Source organism: Arachis hypogaea, chromosome 11, assembly GCF_003086295.3.
Source record: "Arachis hypogaea cultivar Tifrunner chromosome 11, arahy.Tifrunner.gnm2.J5K5, whole genome shotgun sequence".
NCBI classification, from domain to species: Eukaryota; Viridiplantae; Streptophyta; class Magnoliopsida; order Fabales; family Fabaceae; genus Arachis; species Arachis hypogaea.
This window is the reverse complement of record NC_092046.1, coordinates 87,211,077-87,229,890: the sequence shown is the minus strand read 5'-3', so window position 1 is coordinate 87,229,890 and position 18,814 is coordinate 87,211,077. Positions and strand designations below refer to the sequence as shown.

The 18,814-nt window shown below is 37.4% G+C and overlaps 1 protein-coding gene across 1 annotated transcript; it reads left to right on the top strand.

Annotated features, from left to right (window-relative positions):
• The first annotated feature begins 2,579 nt into the window (after nt 1-2,579).
• LOC140176152 (uncharacterized mitochondrial protein AtMg00860-like) lies at nt 2,580-3,155 on the top strand. Its single transcript, XM_072206042.1, has one exon. It carries the CDS (start codon nt 2,580-2,582, stop codon nt 3,153-3,155), a length of 576 nt encoding a protein of 191 aa, XP_072062143.1.
• Nucleotides 3,156-18,814: the final 15,659 nt, after the last annotated feature.

The window sequence follows — 18,814 nt, the reverse complement described above, 5'->3', positions numbered from 1 at the left end:
TTACAGAAAAACACACAACTCATAGTAAAGTCCAGAAATATGAATTTTTCCTAAAAACTAATGGAAAAAAACAAAAAACTCACTAAAACATACTAAAAACTATATGAAATTAAACCCAAAAAGCGTATAAAATATCCGCTCATCACTTACACCACGAAGATTCTGATTAAGAGATCTAAGAGATACTCATTCAATCTAAGGTAGAACGGAAGTGGTTGTCAGGCACGCGTTCATAAGGAATGATGATGATTGTCACGTTCATCACCTTCAGGTTGAAGTGCGAATGAATATCTTAGAAGCGGAACAAGTTGAATTGAATAGAAAAATAGTAGTACTTTGCATTAATCTTTGAGGAACAGCAGAGCTCCACACCTTAATCTATGGAGTGTAGAAACTCTACCGTTGAAAATACATAAGTGAAGAAGGTCCAGGCATGGCCGACTGGCCAGCCCCCAAACGTGATCAATAGATCAAAAGATGTTCAAAGATTCCAAAGATGTCTAATACAATAGTAAAAAGTCCTATTTATAATAAACTAGCTACTAGGGTCTACAGAAGTAAGTAAATGATGCATAAATCCACTTCCGGGGCCCACTTGGTGTGTGCTTCGGCTGAGCTTGAATGTTACACGTGTAGAGGCTCTTTCTGGAGTTGAACGCCAGGTTGTAACGTATTTCTGGCGTTCAACTCTGGTTTGTGACTTGTTTCTGGCGTTTAACTCCAGACAGCAGCGTAGAACTGGTGTTCAACGCCCTTTTACGTCGTCTAAACTCGGCCAAAGTATGGATTATTATACATTGATGGAAAGCCCTGGATGTCTACTTTCCAACGCAATTGGAAGCGCGCCATTTTGAGTTCTGTAGCTCCAGAAATCCACTTTGAGTGCAGGGAGGTCAGAATCCAACAGCATCAGCAGTCCTTCTTCAACCTCTGAATCTGATTTTTGCTCAAGTCCCTCAATTTCAGCCAGAAAATACCTGAAATCACAGAAAAACACACAAACTCATAGTAAAGTCCAGAAATGTGAATTTAACATAAAAACTAATGAAAACATCCCTAAAAGTAACTAGATCCTACTAAAAACATACTAAAAACAATGCCAAAAAGCGTACAAATTATCCGCTCATCAGGGACTCCGTGAAGATTTGTTGAACTCAGTGGTTCCATTGGAAATACGGAATTTTGCGGAGTTGGTTAATAAGAGTCAGCTTGTAGAGGACTGTGCTAAGAAGATAGCTGCAGCTCGGATGAATTGCCCAGGATCTTCTTTTCAGAATTATAATCGGTATACAGCTCCTCAGGGAAGGAATTTTAAGCAGGGAGCAATGCCTTCACGAAGGTACAATCAGAATAGAAATGTTCATGCACGTCCTATAGGAGGAAATGGAGGAAGAATGAGACAGGATATGGGTAAGCGACCTCAGCAGGCGCAGATGCGACCAGTATGTAGGCAGTGCAGAAAGGAGCATGGAGGTAGACCTTGTCAGCTTACAAGTGTTATCTGTTTTTCTTGTGGTCAGCCTGGACATATGGCTAAGGACTGTCCGAAGAAGCCAGTACAAGGAATAGATAGGCCGCGACAGCAAGGACGTGTGTTTGCTATGACTGCTGATAACGCAATGAAATCAGACTCCCTAATTCAAGGTCAGTGTTATGTCAAATCTCGACTCTTAACTGTACTGTATGACTCTGGTGCATCACATTCATTTATTTCTGAGACTGTTGCGCATGAGTTGGGATTAGATTTCACCATGTTAGATTATAATCTAATTGTTCGTACACCCACATCTCAAAATGCCTTGACTAGTCAAGTATGTCAACAGGTGCCTTTTGTTATTGAGGCTAGGACTTTTATACATGACCTGGTTTGTTTGCCTTTGTGTGGTTTAGATATTATCTTAGGTCTAGATTGGTTGTCCAAGCATCATGTTTTCCTTGATTGTTTTAAACGAATTGCTACATTTCCATCATCAGAAATGCACACTGAACCAGTTGAGTCTTGTACTTTCTATTTGAATTCCCTAAGAGTTATTTCTAGTAATAGTGGGTTAGAGGGTTACGTTCTACTATCGGCTAGCTCAGAAACTAATGAACAAGACTTGGAGCAAATCCGAGTGGTGAAGGAGTTTCCTGATGTTTTTTCGGATGATATACCTGAGTTTCTACCTCAGAGAGAGATAGAGTTTAGTATTGATCTGGTTCCTGGAGCCGGACCAATTTCTATAGCACCGTATCGGATGTCACCGTTGGAACTAGCAGAGTTAAAGAAGCAGTTGAATGAATTGCTGGGGAAGAAGTTTATTCGTCCGAGTGTATCACCATGGGGAGCTCCAGTGTTACTAGTAAAGAAGAAGGATGGTGGAATGAGGTTATGTGTGGATTATCGGCAATTGAACAAGATCACAATTAAGAACAAGTATCCACTCCCAAGGATAGATGATCTGATGGACCAGCTGAGAGGTGCGACAGTATTCTCGAAGATTGATTTGCAGTCAAGTTACCATTAAATCCGGGTGAAGGAATCAGATATACCTAAGACTGCCTTTCGAATTAGGTACGGTCACTATGAGTATACGGTTATGTCCTTTGGACTGACTAATGCTCCTGCTGTATTCATGGATTATATGAATCGCATTTTTCGTCCGTATCTAGATCAGTTTGTGGTAGTCTTTATAGATGATATCCTCATCTATTCCAAGACAGAAGAAGAACATGGAGAGCATTTGAGGATTGTGTTGCAAATATTAAGAGCACGGAAGCTATATGCGAAGTTGTCGAAATGTGAGTTTTGGGCGACAGAAGTGGCATTCTTGGGAATTGTGATCACACGAGATGGAATAACTGTAGATCCTTTAAAGATCGAGGCCGTAGTACAATGGAAGCAACCCAAGACAGTTACAGAAGTTCGTAGTTTCTTAGGGTTAGCAGGATACTATCGGCGGTTTATCAAGGGTTTTTCACAGATAGCTTTACCTTTGACTCGCCTTACTAGGAAGGAAGTTCCGTTTGAGTGGACAGAGAAGTGTGAAGAAAGCTTTGAAACTTTAAAGGAAAAGTTGACGACGGCGCCAGTTTTGGTGTTACCAGACCCACAGGAACCTTTTGAGGTGTATTGTGATGCTTCTTTCAAGGGACTTGGATGTGTATTGATGTAGCATAAGAATGTGCTAGCTTATGCTTCGAGACAACTAAGACCTCACGACAGGAACTATCCGACACATGATTTGGAATTAGCAGTAGTGGTCTTTGCACTTAAGATTTGGAGGCACTATTTGTACAGCCCAATTTGAAGTCTTTTCTGATCATAAGAGTTTGAAGTATATCTTTGATCAGAAAGACCTTAATATGAGGCAGAGGCGATGGATGGAATTCTTAAAAGATTATGATTTTAAGTTGAGCTATCATCCTGGAAAGGCAAATGTAGTCGCAGATGCTTTGAGTCGGAAGAGTTTGGGCATATCCTGGATGATGATCAAGGAAGAAGAAATGATCTCAGCCTTTGAAAACTTAAAATTAGGAGAGAGACATCAAGATGAGTTGTTATGGCGCGACTACAATTAACATCTGACTTTAAGATAGCTATTCAGCAAGCTCATGCCCAGAATTCAGGAATGCTGACATTGTTAACACGGATGAAGGCAGATCAGCCGGAAGAGGTACGCCAAGATAAAGAGGGAATATGGAGATATAGGAACAGAATTTGTGTACCTGCTCAGGAAGACTTGAGAAAGAACATTCTGACCGAAGCTCATGAAAGCAGATTTTCTATCCATCCCGGAACGACTAAAATGTACCAAGATCTGAAGAAGATGTTCTGGTGGCCAGGAATGAAGAAAGATATAGCAACGTATGTTTCAAAGTGTCTCACTTGCCAGAAGATTAAGGTGGAACATCAAAAACCACCTGGAACCCTGCAACCATTGGAGATACCACAATGGAAATGGGAAGAGATTACGATGGATTTTGTTACTGGGTTACCAAGAACCTCTGCCGGGCATGATGCAATTTGGGTAATTGTAGATCGATTGACAAAATCAGCGCATTTTCTACCAATTCAAATTGGTCACAGCTTGGAGAAACTCGCCCGGTTATACATTCAAGAGATAATACGATTGCATGGAATACCTTCATCAATTGTGTCAGACAGAGATCCAAGGTTTACTTCTAGATTTTGGGGAGCTCTACAGAAAGCTTTTAGGACGAAGTTGCACTTAAGTACAGCATATCACCCACAGACTGATAGACAGACAGAACGAACAATTCGTACCTTGGAAGATATGTTGAGATCTTGCGTAATGGACCAACAGGGTAACTGGGACAAATACTTGCCATTGATTGAGTTTGCTTATAACAACAGTTATCAATAGAGTATCGGAATGGCACCATATGAGGCCCTCTACGGAAGAAAGTGTCAATCACCATTATGCTGGTATGACAAGGAGGAAGGCAGGATTTTGGGGCCAGACTTGGTACAAGAAACTACCGAACGGATTAAGCACATTCGAGAGAAGATTCAAACTGCCAAAAGTCGACAAAAGAGCTATGCAGATATTAGGCGTAGGCCCTTAGAATTTAACGAAGGTGACCATATTTTCTTAAGAGTGACACCTACGACTGGAATAGGTAGAGCTCTTAGGACTAAGAAATTGAATCCACGATACTTAGGTCCTTTTCAAATTCTTAAAAGAGTCGGTCCAGTAGCATACCAAGTAGCTCTCCCTCCTTATTTGTCAAACCTTCAAGATGTTTTTCATGTTTCACAACTCAAAAAGTATAATCCCAGCCACGTTTTACAACCAGAGACAGTACAGCTGCGAGCCGACTTGACATATCAAACCCTACCAGTCAGGATTGCGGAACGAAGTGACAAACAGCTTAGAGACAAGACAGTATCATTGGTTAAGGTAGCATGGGGACAAACTGGAACTGAAGAGTACACATGGGAGCTGGAAGACAAGATGAGAACAGACTACCCGTTTCTCTTTTCAGGTAATTGAAATTTTGAGGACAAAATTTTCTTTTAGGAGGGTAGAATGTAACGGCCTAGCCCCGAAGAAACGGCGCTTTTTCGGGATCAAACGGAATTTTTACAGAATTTTTAGGAATTTCTATGCATATAAGCACCTCCACTGCACAGGTGCTGCGTCATCAAGCTGCTGAGTCAGCAGCTTGATTGCACAGGACACCTCTCCTAATCTAAGTAGGCACGTCGCGAAGAGTTACGTTTTTGAGCCACTTCGGGCCCGAATTTCAAAATTCTGATTTCCGTGGTTAGTCTCTATGTGACGAGCCGGTCACGAATTTTGAGAGAAAAATTATATTAATATAATATTCATATATTATTATTTTATTCAGAATATTATATTATTATCTTCTCTACTGTGATTAATGTTGATCTATGTTTAGTAATATAATAACTGAGCTTGAAATCTACCGGTAACGGATAATACCGGCATTCTTAGATGAACTTAGCACTGCTAATGCTTCATCATATATCTTTTATTCTTATGATTATCCAGTTACTAGTGTCATTTGCACTAAGTAACTTAATGTTTATCCATTAGTAGTGTAATTACTTAAGTTCTAATACATCTAGTTTTAGTAATTATCCTTTTCTGAGATATTTTGACAAGTAACTTTTGGATAATCATCATCCAAAAGCCACGGCCTCCCTTGGACAGCTTGGCTATCATTTTTGTTCTTGGAAAAGCTTAGAACACCATGAAAGAAAACCATGAAGCTTCCATGAACACCTGAGCTACTTTCTCCGTTCTTTCTCAAACCGAAACCCCTATCAAAAATCTAATCTTACCAAAGTGTTCACCTCTTCCTCCTCTTCATTTCTATGTCACTTTTCATAGAGTAAATCAAGGTATGAAGGCTGCTCCTCCTCCTTGAAGATTTGGCCATGGTGGTTCCTTAAGTTAATGATGTTTTCTTCATGTTTTCTCTTAGGATCTCTTATTCAATCACCAAAAGCTCCAAGAAAACGTGATTTCTAGTTACCTTAAGGTGAGGAAAACCTTCTGATGTGGGTGGAAACTGTCTCTCAACAAATTTCCTTCGACAAGTGTACCGAATTTGTCGTCAAGTAAAAACTCACAATAGAGTGAGGTCGAATCCCACAGGGATTGATTGATCAAGCAACTTTAATTAGAAGAATGTTCTAGTTGAGCGAATCCAGAATTTGGGTTGAGAGTTGCAGAAAATAAAATGGCGGGAATGTTAATAACAGAAAAGTAAATGCTAGAATTAAAGGACTGAAAGTAAATGACTGAAAGCAAATTGCAGAATTGTAAATGGGAATGGGGGATTTGCTCATAAAAGTAAATGGCAGAAATTAAAGAGAATGGGTAAGATCAGAGATGGGGAGTTCATTGGGCTTAGGAGATATTGCAATCCTCCGAATCAAGTTCATTTTCATCTCTTCCTCAATCAATGCACTCATTGATCTCCTTGGCAATCTTAATTGATTGAATTACAAATTCAATCTCTCAAATCTTGATCAATAGCCAATTCCTTGGTCAATTGCTCATGAGAAAAGATGAAGTATGGTCACTGATTATACCACATGCATTTCCCAAATCAAGTATTGAGAGGGTTATAGTCACATACCCATCCAAACCCAATTTGGTCCAGCATGAGAAAGCATTTCTAGCTTGATCTCTTCATTCCTCTTTCAAGGTTCAAAAGAGATCCAAGTTTGAATAGCTTCTTTTCCAAGATAACTACCCAGTTGGATGAAGATCGAAAGCTTTCAAGTAAAATCAAGAGAAAAGATAGAAGAAGAATAATGAAAATTAGTATTGATCCATCAAATTACAACAGAGCTCCTTAACCCAATGAAAGGGGTTTAGTTGTTCATAGCTCTAGAAAATGAAAACAAAGATGGAGAATACATCATAAAACTAGAAAATGCTGAGAAGGTAAAATACAGAGAGTAATTCTCTTTTCTAACTTTCCAGCCTCTTTTCAACAATTCAAAGCTACTCCTATATATACTACTTTTCTCAGCTTCTAGTTGGCTCTTCAAGTCTTGGGCCTTTGGATCTTGAGTTTGAAGCAGTTCTTTTCTTCATTTGGGCTTGGCTTTACTTGTAAAGAGAAAGTGTGAAGTGGGCAGAGACTTTAGCTTAGGACGTTAGGGGTGTTAACGTTTAGTGAAAATATGAGTTCGAGAACGTTAGTGACAATCAACTTTCTCACTAACGTTCCTAAGTAAAAGCCACGTTAACTTCAACGTTTAGTGGCACAAACGTTGCCACTAACGTTGCCTCTAAGTCCTTCGCACACGTTATTGAGACTTAACATTCCCAATAACTTTGAAAAGCTCCCTTTGTTCCCACGTTAGAGTCCACGTTAACTTAGTTAACGTGGCTCTTTAACGTGGGCTTGCCATCCTTCGAGAACGTTAGTGACACTCAACATTGTCACTAACTTTCCAAGGTGCCCTTATGTCTCACGTTAGAGTCCACGTTAACTAGGTCAACGTGGCTTCTAACGTGGCCATGCTTAGCCATCCCCAACGTTAGTGACAATGTTGAATGTCACTAACGTTGGCGTTTCTTTCACTCATCAACGTTAGCTTCCACGTTAACTAAGTTAACGTGGAAGTTAACGTGGCTCCTTGGGGGGTTGTGTGGTTGCTTCCAATGTTAGTGACAATGTTGGGTGTCACTAATGTTGTCGACCACTCTTGCTTCTTACGTTAGCTCCCACGTTAACCAAGTTAACGTGGGAGTTAACGTGGTATGTTTCTCCTTAGGCCAACGTTAGTGACAATGTTGAATGTCACTAACGTTGGCGTTTCTTCCCCCTTTTAACGTTAGAGGCCACGTTAACTAAGTTAACGTGGACTCTAACGTGGCCACTTGTGAGCATTTGCCAACGTTGGTGATAATGTTAAGTGTCACTAACGCTGGCTCAACTTTCCCTCTCCACGTTAGAGTTCACGTTAACTTAGTTAACATGACTCTTAACGTGGTCAATGATGGCTTCGAGAGCGTTATTTCCAGCTTTACGGTTCCTTCATTTCTTCATGAGTTCTCCCATTTTGCATGCTTTTCTCCTCACTTCTTCCATCCAATACTTGCCTTATGAACCTGAAATTACTCAACAAACATATCAAGGCATCAAATGGGATTAAAGTGAATTAAAATCACCAATTTTAGGGCCTAAAAAGCATATTTTCACATTTAAGCACAATTTAAGGGAGAATTACAAAACCATGCTATTTCATTGAATAAATGTGAGAAAAGTTGATAAAATCCCCCAAAATAAGCACAAGATAAACTACAAAATTGGGGTTTATCACCCAGCCACTAAATAAAACACCTATCATCCACCTTTAACATCCCACAACCAACCACAAATACCACAAGATACTCAGAGAATCTCAAACCTGGAGATACTGATGGAAAAGATGATGAAACATCAGGAACTGACAAGAAAAAATCATGAGGCTTCAATGAGGAACTTAGAGAGGCAGATTGGATAACTGTCCAAGCAAGCAGTGATTGAAAGGCCAACAAGCTCACTCCCAAGTGATACCATTCCAAATTCTAAAGAAGAATGCAAAGCCATCCAACTGGGGAGTGGAAGAACCTTGGTGAATAACAACAAAGCCAACAAGAAGCATATGGAGAATGACAAGAAGCCATCTGAGAGAAATGAGACTAACAACAAGGAATAGATGACAGCAAGCAAGCAAGATCAAGATAAGCTTAAAGAGAAAGATGACCAGCCACAAAATTCAAAGAAAGGGAAGGAAGTAATAGAGGAACCATCCCAAGGAAAGAAGCAGGAGGAGAAGACTTTCACACCTCCTCTGCCATATCCTCAAAGGTTCAACAAGAAAACTAAGGAACAACATTTCCCCAAATTCCTTGAAGTCTTCAAGAAGCTGGAAATCAACATCCCCCTGGCTGAAGCATTAGAGCAGATGCCTCTATATGCTAAATTCTTGAAGGAGCTCATTAACAAAAAGAGAAGCTGGCATGAGAAGGAAACCATTATGCTCACTGAAGAATACAGTGCTGTGATCCAAAGAGGTATCCTACCAAAGCTCAAAGATCCAGGGAGCTTTGTGGTTTCATGCACCATAGGCAAGATGACATTAGAGAAAGCTCTCTGCGATCTATGTGATAGTATCAACTTGATTCCCCTCTCAATGATGAGAAAGCTTGCCATAGAAGAAATCAAACCTACCAGGATGTCAATGGTGATGGCCGATAGATCAATCAAGACACCCAATGGAGTTGTGGAAAATCTATTAATGAAGGTTGGAGAGTTTATCTTCCCTACAGACTTTGTGATCCTGGACACAGAAGAGGAAGGAAACAATTCAATTATCCTGGGAAGACCATTTCTAGCTACAGCAAGAGTTATCATCGATGTAGAAAAGGGAGAAATGATCTTCAGGGTGCACAATGAGCAAATGGTCATCAATGTTTTCAAATCAATGCAATATCTCCCTGAACAAGAGAACTACATGAAGGTGGATATGATAGAAGGTCTGGTAGAAGAAATGTTAGAAGCCAATTTTCATGAGAAACAGGAAGAAGAAGTGGATGAGGAGTTACTGAAAGATGACAACTAGGAGGAACAAGGAGAGGAAGTGGTAGAGATCTCCATTGAAGATAAGGAAAAGGAGAAGCAAAAACAAGAATTGAAGCCTCTTCCCTTTCACCTCAAATATGTGTTTCTTGGAGAAGCAGAGGCCTTGCCAGTGATTATAAACTCCTCCTTGAACATGGAAGAAGAAACAAAGTTGATTGAAGTGTTAAAAGCTCACAAGACAGCCTTGGGTTAGACAATTGAGGATATCAAAGGCATCAGCCCTGCCATTTGTATGCATAAAATTCTATTGGAGGAAGAGTCAAAACTTGTGGTTCAACCCCAAAGAAGACTTAACCCAACCATGAAGGAGGTAGTTCAAAAAGAAGTGATGAAGCTATGGAATGCTGGGATAATCTTTCCAATCTCTGACAGCTCATGGGTGAGTCCGGTTCAAGTTGTACCAAAGAAGTGAGGAATGACAATCATCTCCAATAAGAAGAATGAGTTAATTCTCATAAGGACAGTAACTGGATGGAGGATGTGCATAGATTATAGAAGACTGAATGATGCTACAAGGAAAGATCACTTCCCTCTGCCCTTCATTGATCAGATATTGGAGAGATTAGCAGGCCATGCTTATTACTGCTTCCTGGATGGGTATTTCGGGTATAATCAGATAGTGATGGATCCCAAGGACCAAGAAAAGACCTCCTTCACATGTCTATTTGGAGTTTTTGCCTACAGAAGGATGCCATTCGAGCTATGCAATGCCCCAGCCACCTTTCAAAGGTGTATGCTTTCCATTTTCTCTGACATGGTGGAAAAGTTTTTAGAAGTCTTTATGGATAATTTTTCTGTCCTTGGCAATTCATTTAACACTTTCTTGCATCATTTAACTCTTGTTTTGAAAAGATGCCAAGAAACTAACCTGGTATTGAACTGGGAGAAATGCCATTTCATGGTTCCTGAAGGGATAGTTCTTGGGCATAAAGTGTCAAGCAAAGGTATATAAGTTGATAAAGCTAAAATAGAAATCATTGAAAAGCTTCCTATACCTGTTAATGTGAAAGTAGTAAGGAGTTTTCTTGGGCATGCTGGTTTTTACAGGAGGTTCATCAAAGATGTTTCAAAAATAGAAAAACCATTGAGCAATTTGCTAATGATTGGTAGCCCTTTTATCTTTGATGACAGTTGCAAGCATGCCTTTGAAACTTTAAAGAGAAAACTAATTACAACACTAATTATCACACCCCCTGATTGGAAATTACCTTTTGAACTTATGTGTGATGCAAGTGACTTTGCAATTGGTGTTGTGTTGAGGCAAAAGAAAGACAAGTTGCACCATGTCATATATTATGCTAGCAAGGTGTTAAATGAAGCACAGAAAAATTATACCACCACTGAGAAAGAGCTTTTGACAATTGTATATGCATTTGATAAATTTAGACAATACTTGATTGGTTCAAAGGTTATAGTGTATACTGACCGTGGCTGGGAAGGGAATTTCAATGATTCATATTCTATTCATCAAGAGACATCATCACTGGAGTGTGCTATCAATGAATTCATGCAAGATTGCTCCCCAGGAGCACAACATAATCCATATTGTGATGAATTCGTTAATGACTCACATTGTGGATGGAAGGAGCAAAGCCAGAGAGCATTTGATAGTGCATCATCACTTGAGAAGACCTTTAATTCATTTATAAAAAATTGTCCACCCTCACTTCCCAGTTTCTCATTTGAAAATTCTTCATCACTTGATTATGCCTCAACACAAAGTTTCCTCCAAGATCCATACAACTCATCCCACCAACCACAAAATTCATCCCACCAACCACAAAATTCATCCCACAACTCACAAAACTCATTCCATACCCCTCAACACAACTTCACCACAACACATCCATGTCACCAAAATTACTCTCAACCTTCATCTCTTGAACTAGCAGTTGAGGATTACCTTCAATGGTCCAAAGAATCCTTAGAAAGCCGATGCCAAGTCATTAAAATACAAGGACAACTCTTGGAAAGATACAAACAATCCTGGAAAGAAATTCTCTTCAAGAAGATGAATGGGCCCTTAGAGCAAATAAGGAGAAACTCAGAACTATCAAACAGTGAGGATGAAGACTAATTTGTGGATGAGGAAGTGGAAAAACAAGGACAAAAGGTCCCTGTGTCAAGTGAAATTGCAATGAAGGATGAGAAACATGAGCCAAGGATTTTATATTCACAAAAGCTAATTGAAGTGACAATAGAACATGAAGATTCACTCCCAAAGGACTTAATGGAAAGTCATGAACAAGAAAGTGAGGAAGACAATCAAGAGAAGTCACACTCAATTGAAGCAAAAAGTTGCATAGAGGAAGAGCTCATGGAATCACCAATTCAAAAGACTCTTGATGAAGATAAAACTCCAATGATCACACAACCACCAAGCATTGTTATCCAAGAAGTGAAAGCAACTAACAAGAGCACCAATCCTACCCCTGATCTAGCAAGCAAGCTCAACCAATCCATTAACAAAAGGAAGCTTGTTGAGGAGAGACCAAGACAGGGGACAATAGCTGAATCTTCTCCTCTCTTGAGGTTATTCCTCTTAACAAAATGGAAGAAGAGGAAGAAAGTGAAGAACAACATGTCAAGCTAATGACACTAAAAGAGCGCTTGTTGGGAGGTAATCCAACCTTAGGTAACATTTTATTCCTTTGCTTTGTTCATTTTCTCTGTCTGTTTTGTTTAAATTTCAATAAATTGGCATATGATTATATTCTAAGTTTGGTTTTGCCCTGCAACAATTTATTTTTAATCTTTCTAGATGATTGCATCAAAAATGAAAGTGTCACACTAAGATTCTATGTTTGGTGTGCCACTTAATTTTCTATGTAATTCATTAAGCAACACCACTTGTCTGCATAATCATAATGCCCTTTGTAGTGTTATCTTTCTTTTAGTTAGACAATTTTAGTTTTCTCTTTGTTTTAGTCATTTCCTTGTTTTTAATGCTTTCTTCTATTAACTTTTTTTGTTAATACATCACCAATAGATGCTTATTCATGACAGATTCTTAGCTTGGTGATTGTACTTAACATATAACAGTTTCATTTGCTTAGTTTTAATTCAAATAAATTGACATATGATTGCATTCTAAGTTTGGTGTTGCTATGCAACAAAATTTGGTTCCAATCCTTACTAGATACTTGCATCAATTCCAAGTGAAAGTGTTACACTAAGTTTGGTGTGCCACTTATCTTTTATGCCATGTATCATGCACACCCTCTTATGTTTGCAATCACAATGTCTCTATCTCTTGTGTCTTGATTGTTATCCTTAATTTTGCTTGCTTAAAACACATGTACTGCTAACATTTCATTGTGTAAGACATTCATGATCCATCTTAGCCCCATAGCCATTGTTCTAATTGTTGCTTGAGGAAGAGCAAGCATTCTGAGTTTGGCAAGGGAAAGGGAAGAATAAGAGGAAAAGGACAACAACAAGAAAGATAGACCATAAGGTGGTAACGCTCCTTTCTCCTCCTAATTACTTCCAGCACTGTAAATTGCATGAGTGTCCTTATCTTCTCTGTATACATGTGTGGTATGAATAAGCATAGCCTGAATTTTTATCTGTAACATGTTGCTATGCCACTATGACTACCAACTCGAATTTTGTGAGTTAAAGAGCAATAAAGCATCGTGATCATAAACAAACAAGGAATTAAAGAAGAACTTAGCATGTGCATACAAGTATTGGAAAGCTAGTATGGTTAATTATTGCTCAATTGCATTAGATTTTATTTAATTGAAGTTTTCATCTAGGACATTTTGTGAAATCGTTTGAAATCATGAAAACCTTGAAGAAGAAATTACAAATTAAGGCAAGAAAAGAAAAAGGGAAAGAATGAGAAAGATGAAGGCTCTGAGTACCAATGAAAATTCCATTGTTAAGTACTTATGGTGTTTATGTATCAGGCAAAAAGCTTGAAAACAAAACACTTAGAAGTCAAGGTTAGGCTCAAGTGCAAAAGCACTCCCTCAAAGCTCAAGGTTCTGGGCATCAATGATTAGAGAGTCAAGGAAAGAAACAAACAAGATTAATGAAGTCCTCTAATTCAATGCTTGTGGTGCTTATGTATCAAGTGGTAATACTTGAAAACAAAGCCTTTTGAATCGTAGCTTTGTTATCAACTCATGGGGTAAAACACCCAAAAGGAGAAGCTAATAAGAAAATCAAAAGCTTGTTTCAAGGAAGAAAGATAAGGAAAAGATTTCATAAAATGAGCTAGATAGAAGCATCAATCATTTACATTTCTTTTGTGATTGTAGCATGCATAGAAAACTAGCCAACCATGAACATTGAGTTGCTATTCTTCTTACCTTGGATTGTCAATCTCTATTGCATGATTCTTTTCTTGCTTGGGGACAAGCAAGGTTTAAGTTGTGTTGTGATGACATGTCATCATGTCATGTTTTTCTATGCTTTTTCATACAGGAAATTGATGATTAGTGCTTAAATATTGAATGCTTTTGTGCTTAAATGTATATTTCTTTGATCTTTTGATTTTATAAATTTTGTAGGAAATAAGTGGAAAAAGAAGCAAAATAGCACAAAATCAGCTCAAAAGAAGAAAAGAAGAATTTTGGGGCACGCTTTGAAGATTGAGCATGCTTTGGAACCTTAGGCCATGCTTTTGAAAGCGTGGCCCATGACCATGAAGCCGTAGCATGATGTATATGCATTAATGCCTTATACATGCATTATCATGAATTGAAGCATGCATGCATTTAATTAATAATGCCAATTAAGAATGAATGATATGAATGAACGCTACAATGGCTTATTCATACTAGTATTATTAATGCCATCATTGGCTTGTTCATGTATTCATCAAATGAATGAACACTACGTTGGCTTATTCATACTAGTATCATTGGCTTATTCATTAAATGAATGAATGCCACGGCCAATGAAAGCATGCATGCATGAAGCATTTAATCATTAATGCTAAGTGAGAATGAATGCAATGAATACGGCATTATTAATTAAACCAATGAAAGCATGCATGAAATTTCTTTAGTAATGCCCAATTGGAAGCCTAGCGTTCATTAAAATGAGCGTCACATTCACTTTAATGAGCTTTTGTGGGAGTTCCACCAAGGAAGCGCTCATTGTCCCATCAGCGTTCATAAGCTCTAGCATATGGCATCAAGCGTTCATTAAAGTGAACGCTACGCTCAATGAATTGAGCATTTTCATGACTTAGCCAAGGAAGGGCGCGCACCAAAGAAACCAAGAGAGAGCGTTGGATGACTGAACGCTACGTTCACTAATGTAACGCTAGAAGAAATGTTGCACTAGGGAAGCACGTGAAAGAAGCATGCTTGGCAAAATGAACGTAGCATTCATCCAAGCAAACTGAACGCTCCACTGGAGCTCCACCAAGCCACCCCTGATCCATTCATTCAAGACCAAACCAAAAGAGCCCACTCTAAGTGCAACTTTGGCTCAATTAATTCCAATTCAAGCCCATTGAAGCCTCAAAGCAAGCAGAGCTCAGTGACATCACTCAAAGGCACAAGAAATTGTTAGATTAGGAATTTCATTTAAATTGTAAATTTTGTTTTCAATTTCAATTTCATTTTCATTTTGTAAAGAGCTTATATAAGGGCATCAATTTCATTTAAGATAAAGAGGAGAGGCTGGCTCTAATAGAGAGCAGTAGGAGTAGGAGTAGAATAGTGAGCTCTCTTTTAAATTTTCCTTTTTGAATTTGAGAATTAGAATTCAGATCTGGGTTTTCTTTTCTTTTTTGTTTCATCTTTTTTCCTCTGCAATTTCTTTTCTGTTTTGATCGAGAGAGTAATTGAGTTCTTGGCTTTCTTTCTATTTTTTCTATTTCATTGAAATTGTTAATTTCTCTTTAGGATTTCAAAATTGATCTAAGTCTTCTTGTTGTTTTAATTCTTCTGCACTTTTACATTTCTGTTTTGGTACTGAATTGATCTATTTCTAAATTTCCTCATCTGAGAGCTCTTTAGTTTACTGCACTTCTCCTTTTTCAATTCTGTTTTAACTCCTAGCACCCAAATCCTTCATGCAATTTAAGTTCCCTTGCAATTTATATTCAGCAATTTAAATTCCTTGCACTTTAAGCTTTAGTCATTTACCTTTCTTACAATTTAAGTTTCTGCAATTTACTTTTCTTGCTCTTTAAGTTTCAGTCAATTTACTTTCTGCATTTTTAAATTTCTGTAATTTACCTTCTGTTGGTCACTTTTCATTCAATTCACCAATGTTGGCTTGACTAAACTAATCACCCACTAAAGTTGCTTGATCCATCAACCTGTGTGGGATTGACATCACTCTAAGTGAGTTTTACTACTTGATGCGACCCGGTACACTTCCCGGTGAGTTTGTGTGGAAATCTAATTTTCCCCCATCATGTACACACAAATAGAAAACACAGAGGAATGGGAATCTTTATGTCAGAGTGTAGAGGATTCCCAGTGAGGTATCCTGTGTAATAGAACTAAAATAAAGTAGAGCAAAAATTGAAAAAAAATATTTGAAAATAATTAGGGGAAATTAAGCTACTAATCCTCAAATTTAACAAAAACTAATGCTGATATTTTCGAAAATTTTTAGCAAGGGAAAATAACTACGGGAACACCAAACTTAAAATCCAAAATTAAAGGAAAATAAATAAAAAAGAAATTGAAAGTTAAAGGAAAAATAAAATAAACAAAACTAAGAAAAATACCCAATCTAACCAGACAACTGGTAGTTGTCAACCACAAATAATCCCCGACAATGGCACCAAAAACTTGGTCACACAGCTTAACCGGCAAGTGCATTGGGTCATCCAAGTAATACCTCAGGTGAGTGAGAGTCGATCTTACGAGGATTGTCAGACTAAGCAACAATGGCTATCTAATTGGACTTAGTTAGGTGAACAAAAAGGGGTTTTGATGGTTGAAATTTGCATAAAACAATAAAAAGTGAATAAAGCACGTAATTAAAGGGTTTGGTGTGAAAATAGTAAGAGAAAACAGTTAAGACTTCGGAGATGTTTACTTTTCTGGATTAAAAGTTCTTACCAACTATTTGAACAATGCATGATTCATTTCATGGCAAACTGTAAAAGTCTAAATCCTAATCTCTTAGTGATTTAGCCTCCTCTAACCTTCATTAACTGCCACTCTTGTAGTCACTTAATTCCGATTAGAGGGTTAAGTTCAAAAACTAGTTTATGGCCACAAAAACCCTAATTACCCAAAGCTAACAGGATTATATATCATATATCCCAATTAGTTCATGTAATTAGCAATTTAGAAGAAAATTTTTTTCAAGATGATGTTCAAGCGAGATAACTCTCTCGAAAATCATAAGAACTCATGTAGAATAAATGTCATACTCTCGTTCCACCGAGATTCATAAGATTAAGAACAAAAACAATCCTTAAAATTGAATCAATACATTAATTAAAATAGAAGAATAATAATCTTAATCCATAAAAATAAATAGAGCTCCTAACCATAACCAATAGGTTTAGTTACTCATGACTTACAGAGAAACAAGGGTTCTGAAAACGTGCGGAAGAGAGAAGATTCGAGTGATCTTTTCCCTTTTATACTAACCTAATTTGATACAGAAATAAAATAAAATAATAAATCCTAAAACTAAAAGATATTGTTTGTAATTAAAAATTACAAAAAGAAAATAAAATATAACTAATACTAAATGCTAAATCCACTAGAGATGCTCCAAGAGTGGGCCTTTCACATTCGAATTCAGGTTGCTGGCGTTAAACACCATATTGGGCGTTTAACGCCTTAAGGGGAGCAACTTCGCACACGCTACTGGCACTAAACGCTAGCTGGGCGTTTAGCGCCCTGGGGGAGGGGGCTGCCAGCTTTTCTATTTTTAGTTCCAAACTCTGCCAAACTGTTCTGAATTTCACCTAAAATCATAAAAATACTAAAACAACTCAAAGTAGCATCCAAAGAGGATTTTTGCACTGAGATCAAGTAAAACTAAATAAAATCTAACTAAAAACAACTAGAAAATGCTAAAAGGGTACAAGATGCTCACGCATCAGCTATCTTCCTTATCTGTGCAACACGGTAGCGCGGCAGCAGTGACGCCCACTGGCGCCGTCCTCCCACTTCCCCTCTCCTTCTCTTCCCGCGGGACCATTCCCACTTTCCGTTTCTTTCTTTCCTTCTTTCTTTTCTTCTTTCTTTTCTTTTTTCTTCTCTGACCGTGGCATGGGGGCTAGGGTTTGGGTTAGGGAGTGTGTGAGAGAGTGTTGTATTGTGTTAGGGTTATGGTTTCAATTTGGGAATTTTTAGTTTAATTTCAAATCTAGTTAAATCTCTAAAATTATTTTAAAATATTATTTGTTGTATCAAAATACTAATTGGTTTGAAATCAAATACTCTAATGAAATTATAAGGTAATATAATTAATTTTATTTATTCTTAAAACTTAAAGCATTAAATTATAAAAATATAAATTATCTAAATCAAATCATATAAAATCCTTATTATTTTACAACTACTAACTTTAGAATTTAAATATATAAAATAATTTGATATTTATAAAATTAGATAAAATTTCTAATTTAAATAGTCAAACCTCATTATTTTCGATTTTCTAAAACTTTAAATTGTAAATAGGACAATACTCAATAATTATAAAGTTGGATAAAATCCTAATTTATTTCAAATTCAATTAATCTAAACTTGCTTTAATTACCTTTAATAAAATAATTTATGAAATTAAAGCTGTTATTAATTAAATGTTTTGAAATTAGTTCATAATAAGATTTTTCAAAAGTTCTGGGTCTTACATTCTATCAATCTTAGAAACATTTTTGTCCTAAAAAATTAAAGTAATACACAAGATAATACATAGTTTTAATACTTTACTTTTGAATACTTTAGAAAAGCAAGCAGTCTCGGCATATATATAAATCTTCAAATACTGGATAAACCATAAGACTTAGATATAAGGGAAAAGCATGGTGTAAAGCAAAAGTTACAAGATAGGCTGAAAACGAAGGGGTTATATGGTGTCAACACTTTACTAAAATATGAAGAAACACAACAAGGTGCAAATGTTCAAGATAGGTGTTTGCAAAAATAAATTGGTATTCAAGGTGGCAAAAGGTTGAAAAATAGATTGGTATAAACAAACAGGATAACATTCACAAACAGATCTCGTACCAACTTCAAAGCTTCCACCTTCTAAC

What these genes read in the sequence shown, in the direction of transcription:
- LOC140176152 (XM_072206042.1), top strand. Translation starts at nt 2,580, where the DNA reads ATGTCCTTTGGACTGACTAATGCTCCTGCTGTATTCATGGATTATATG.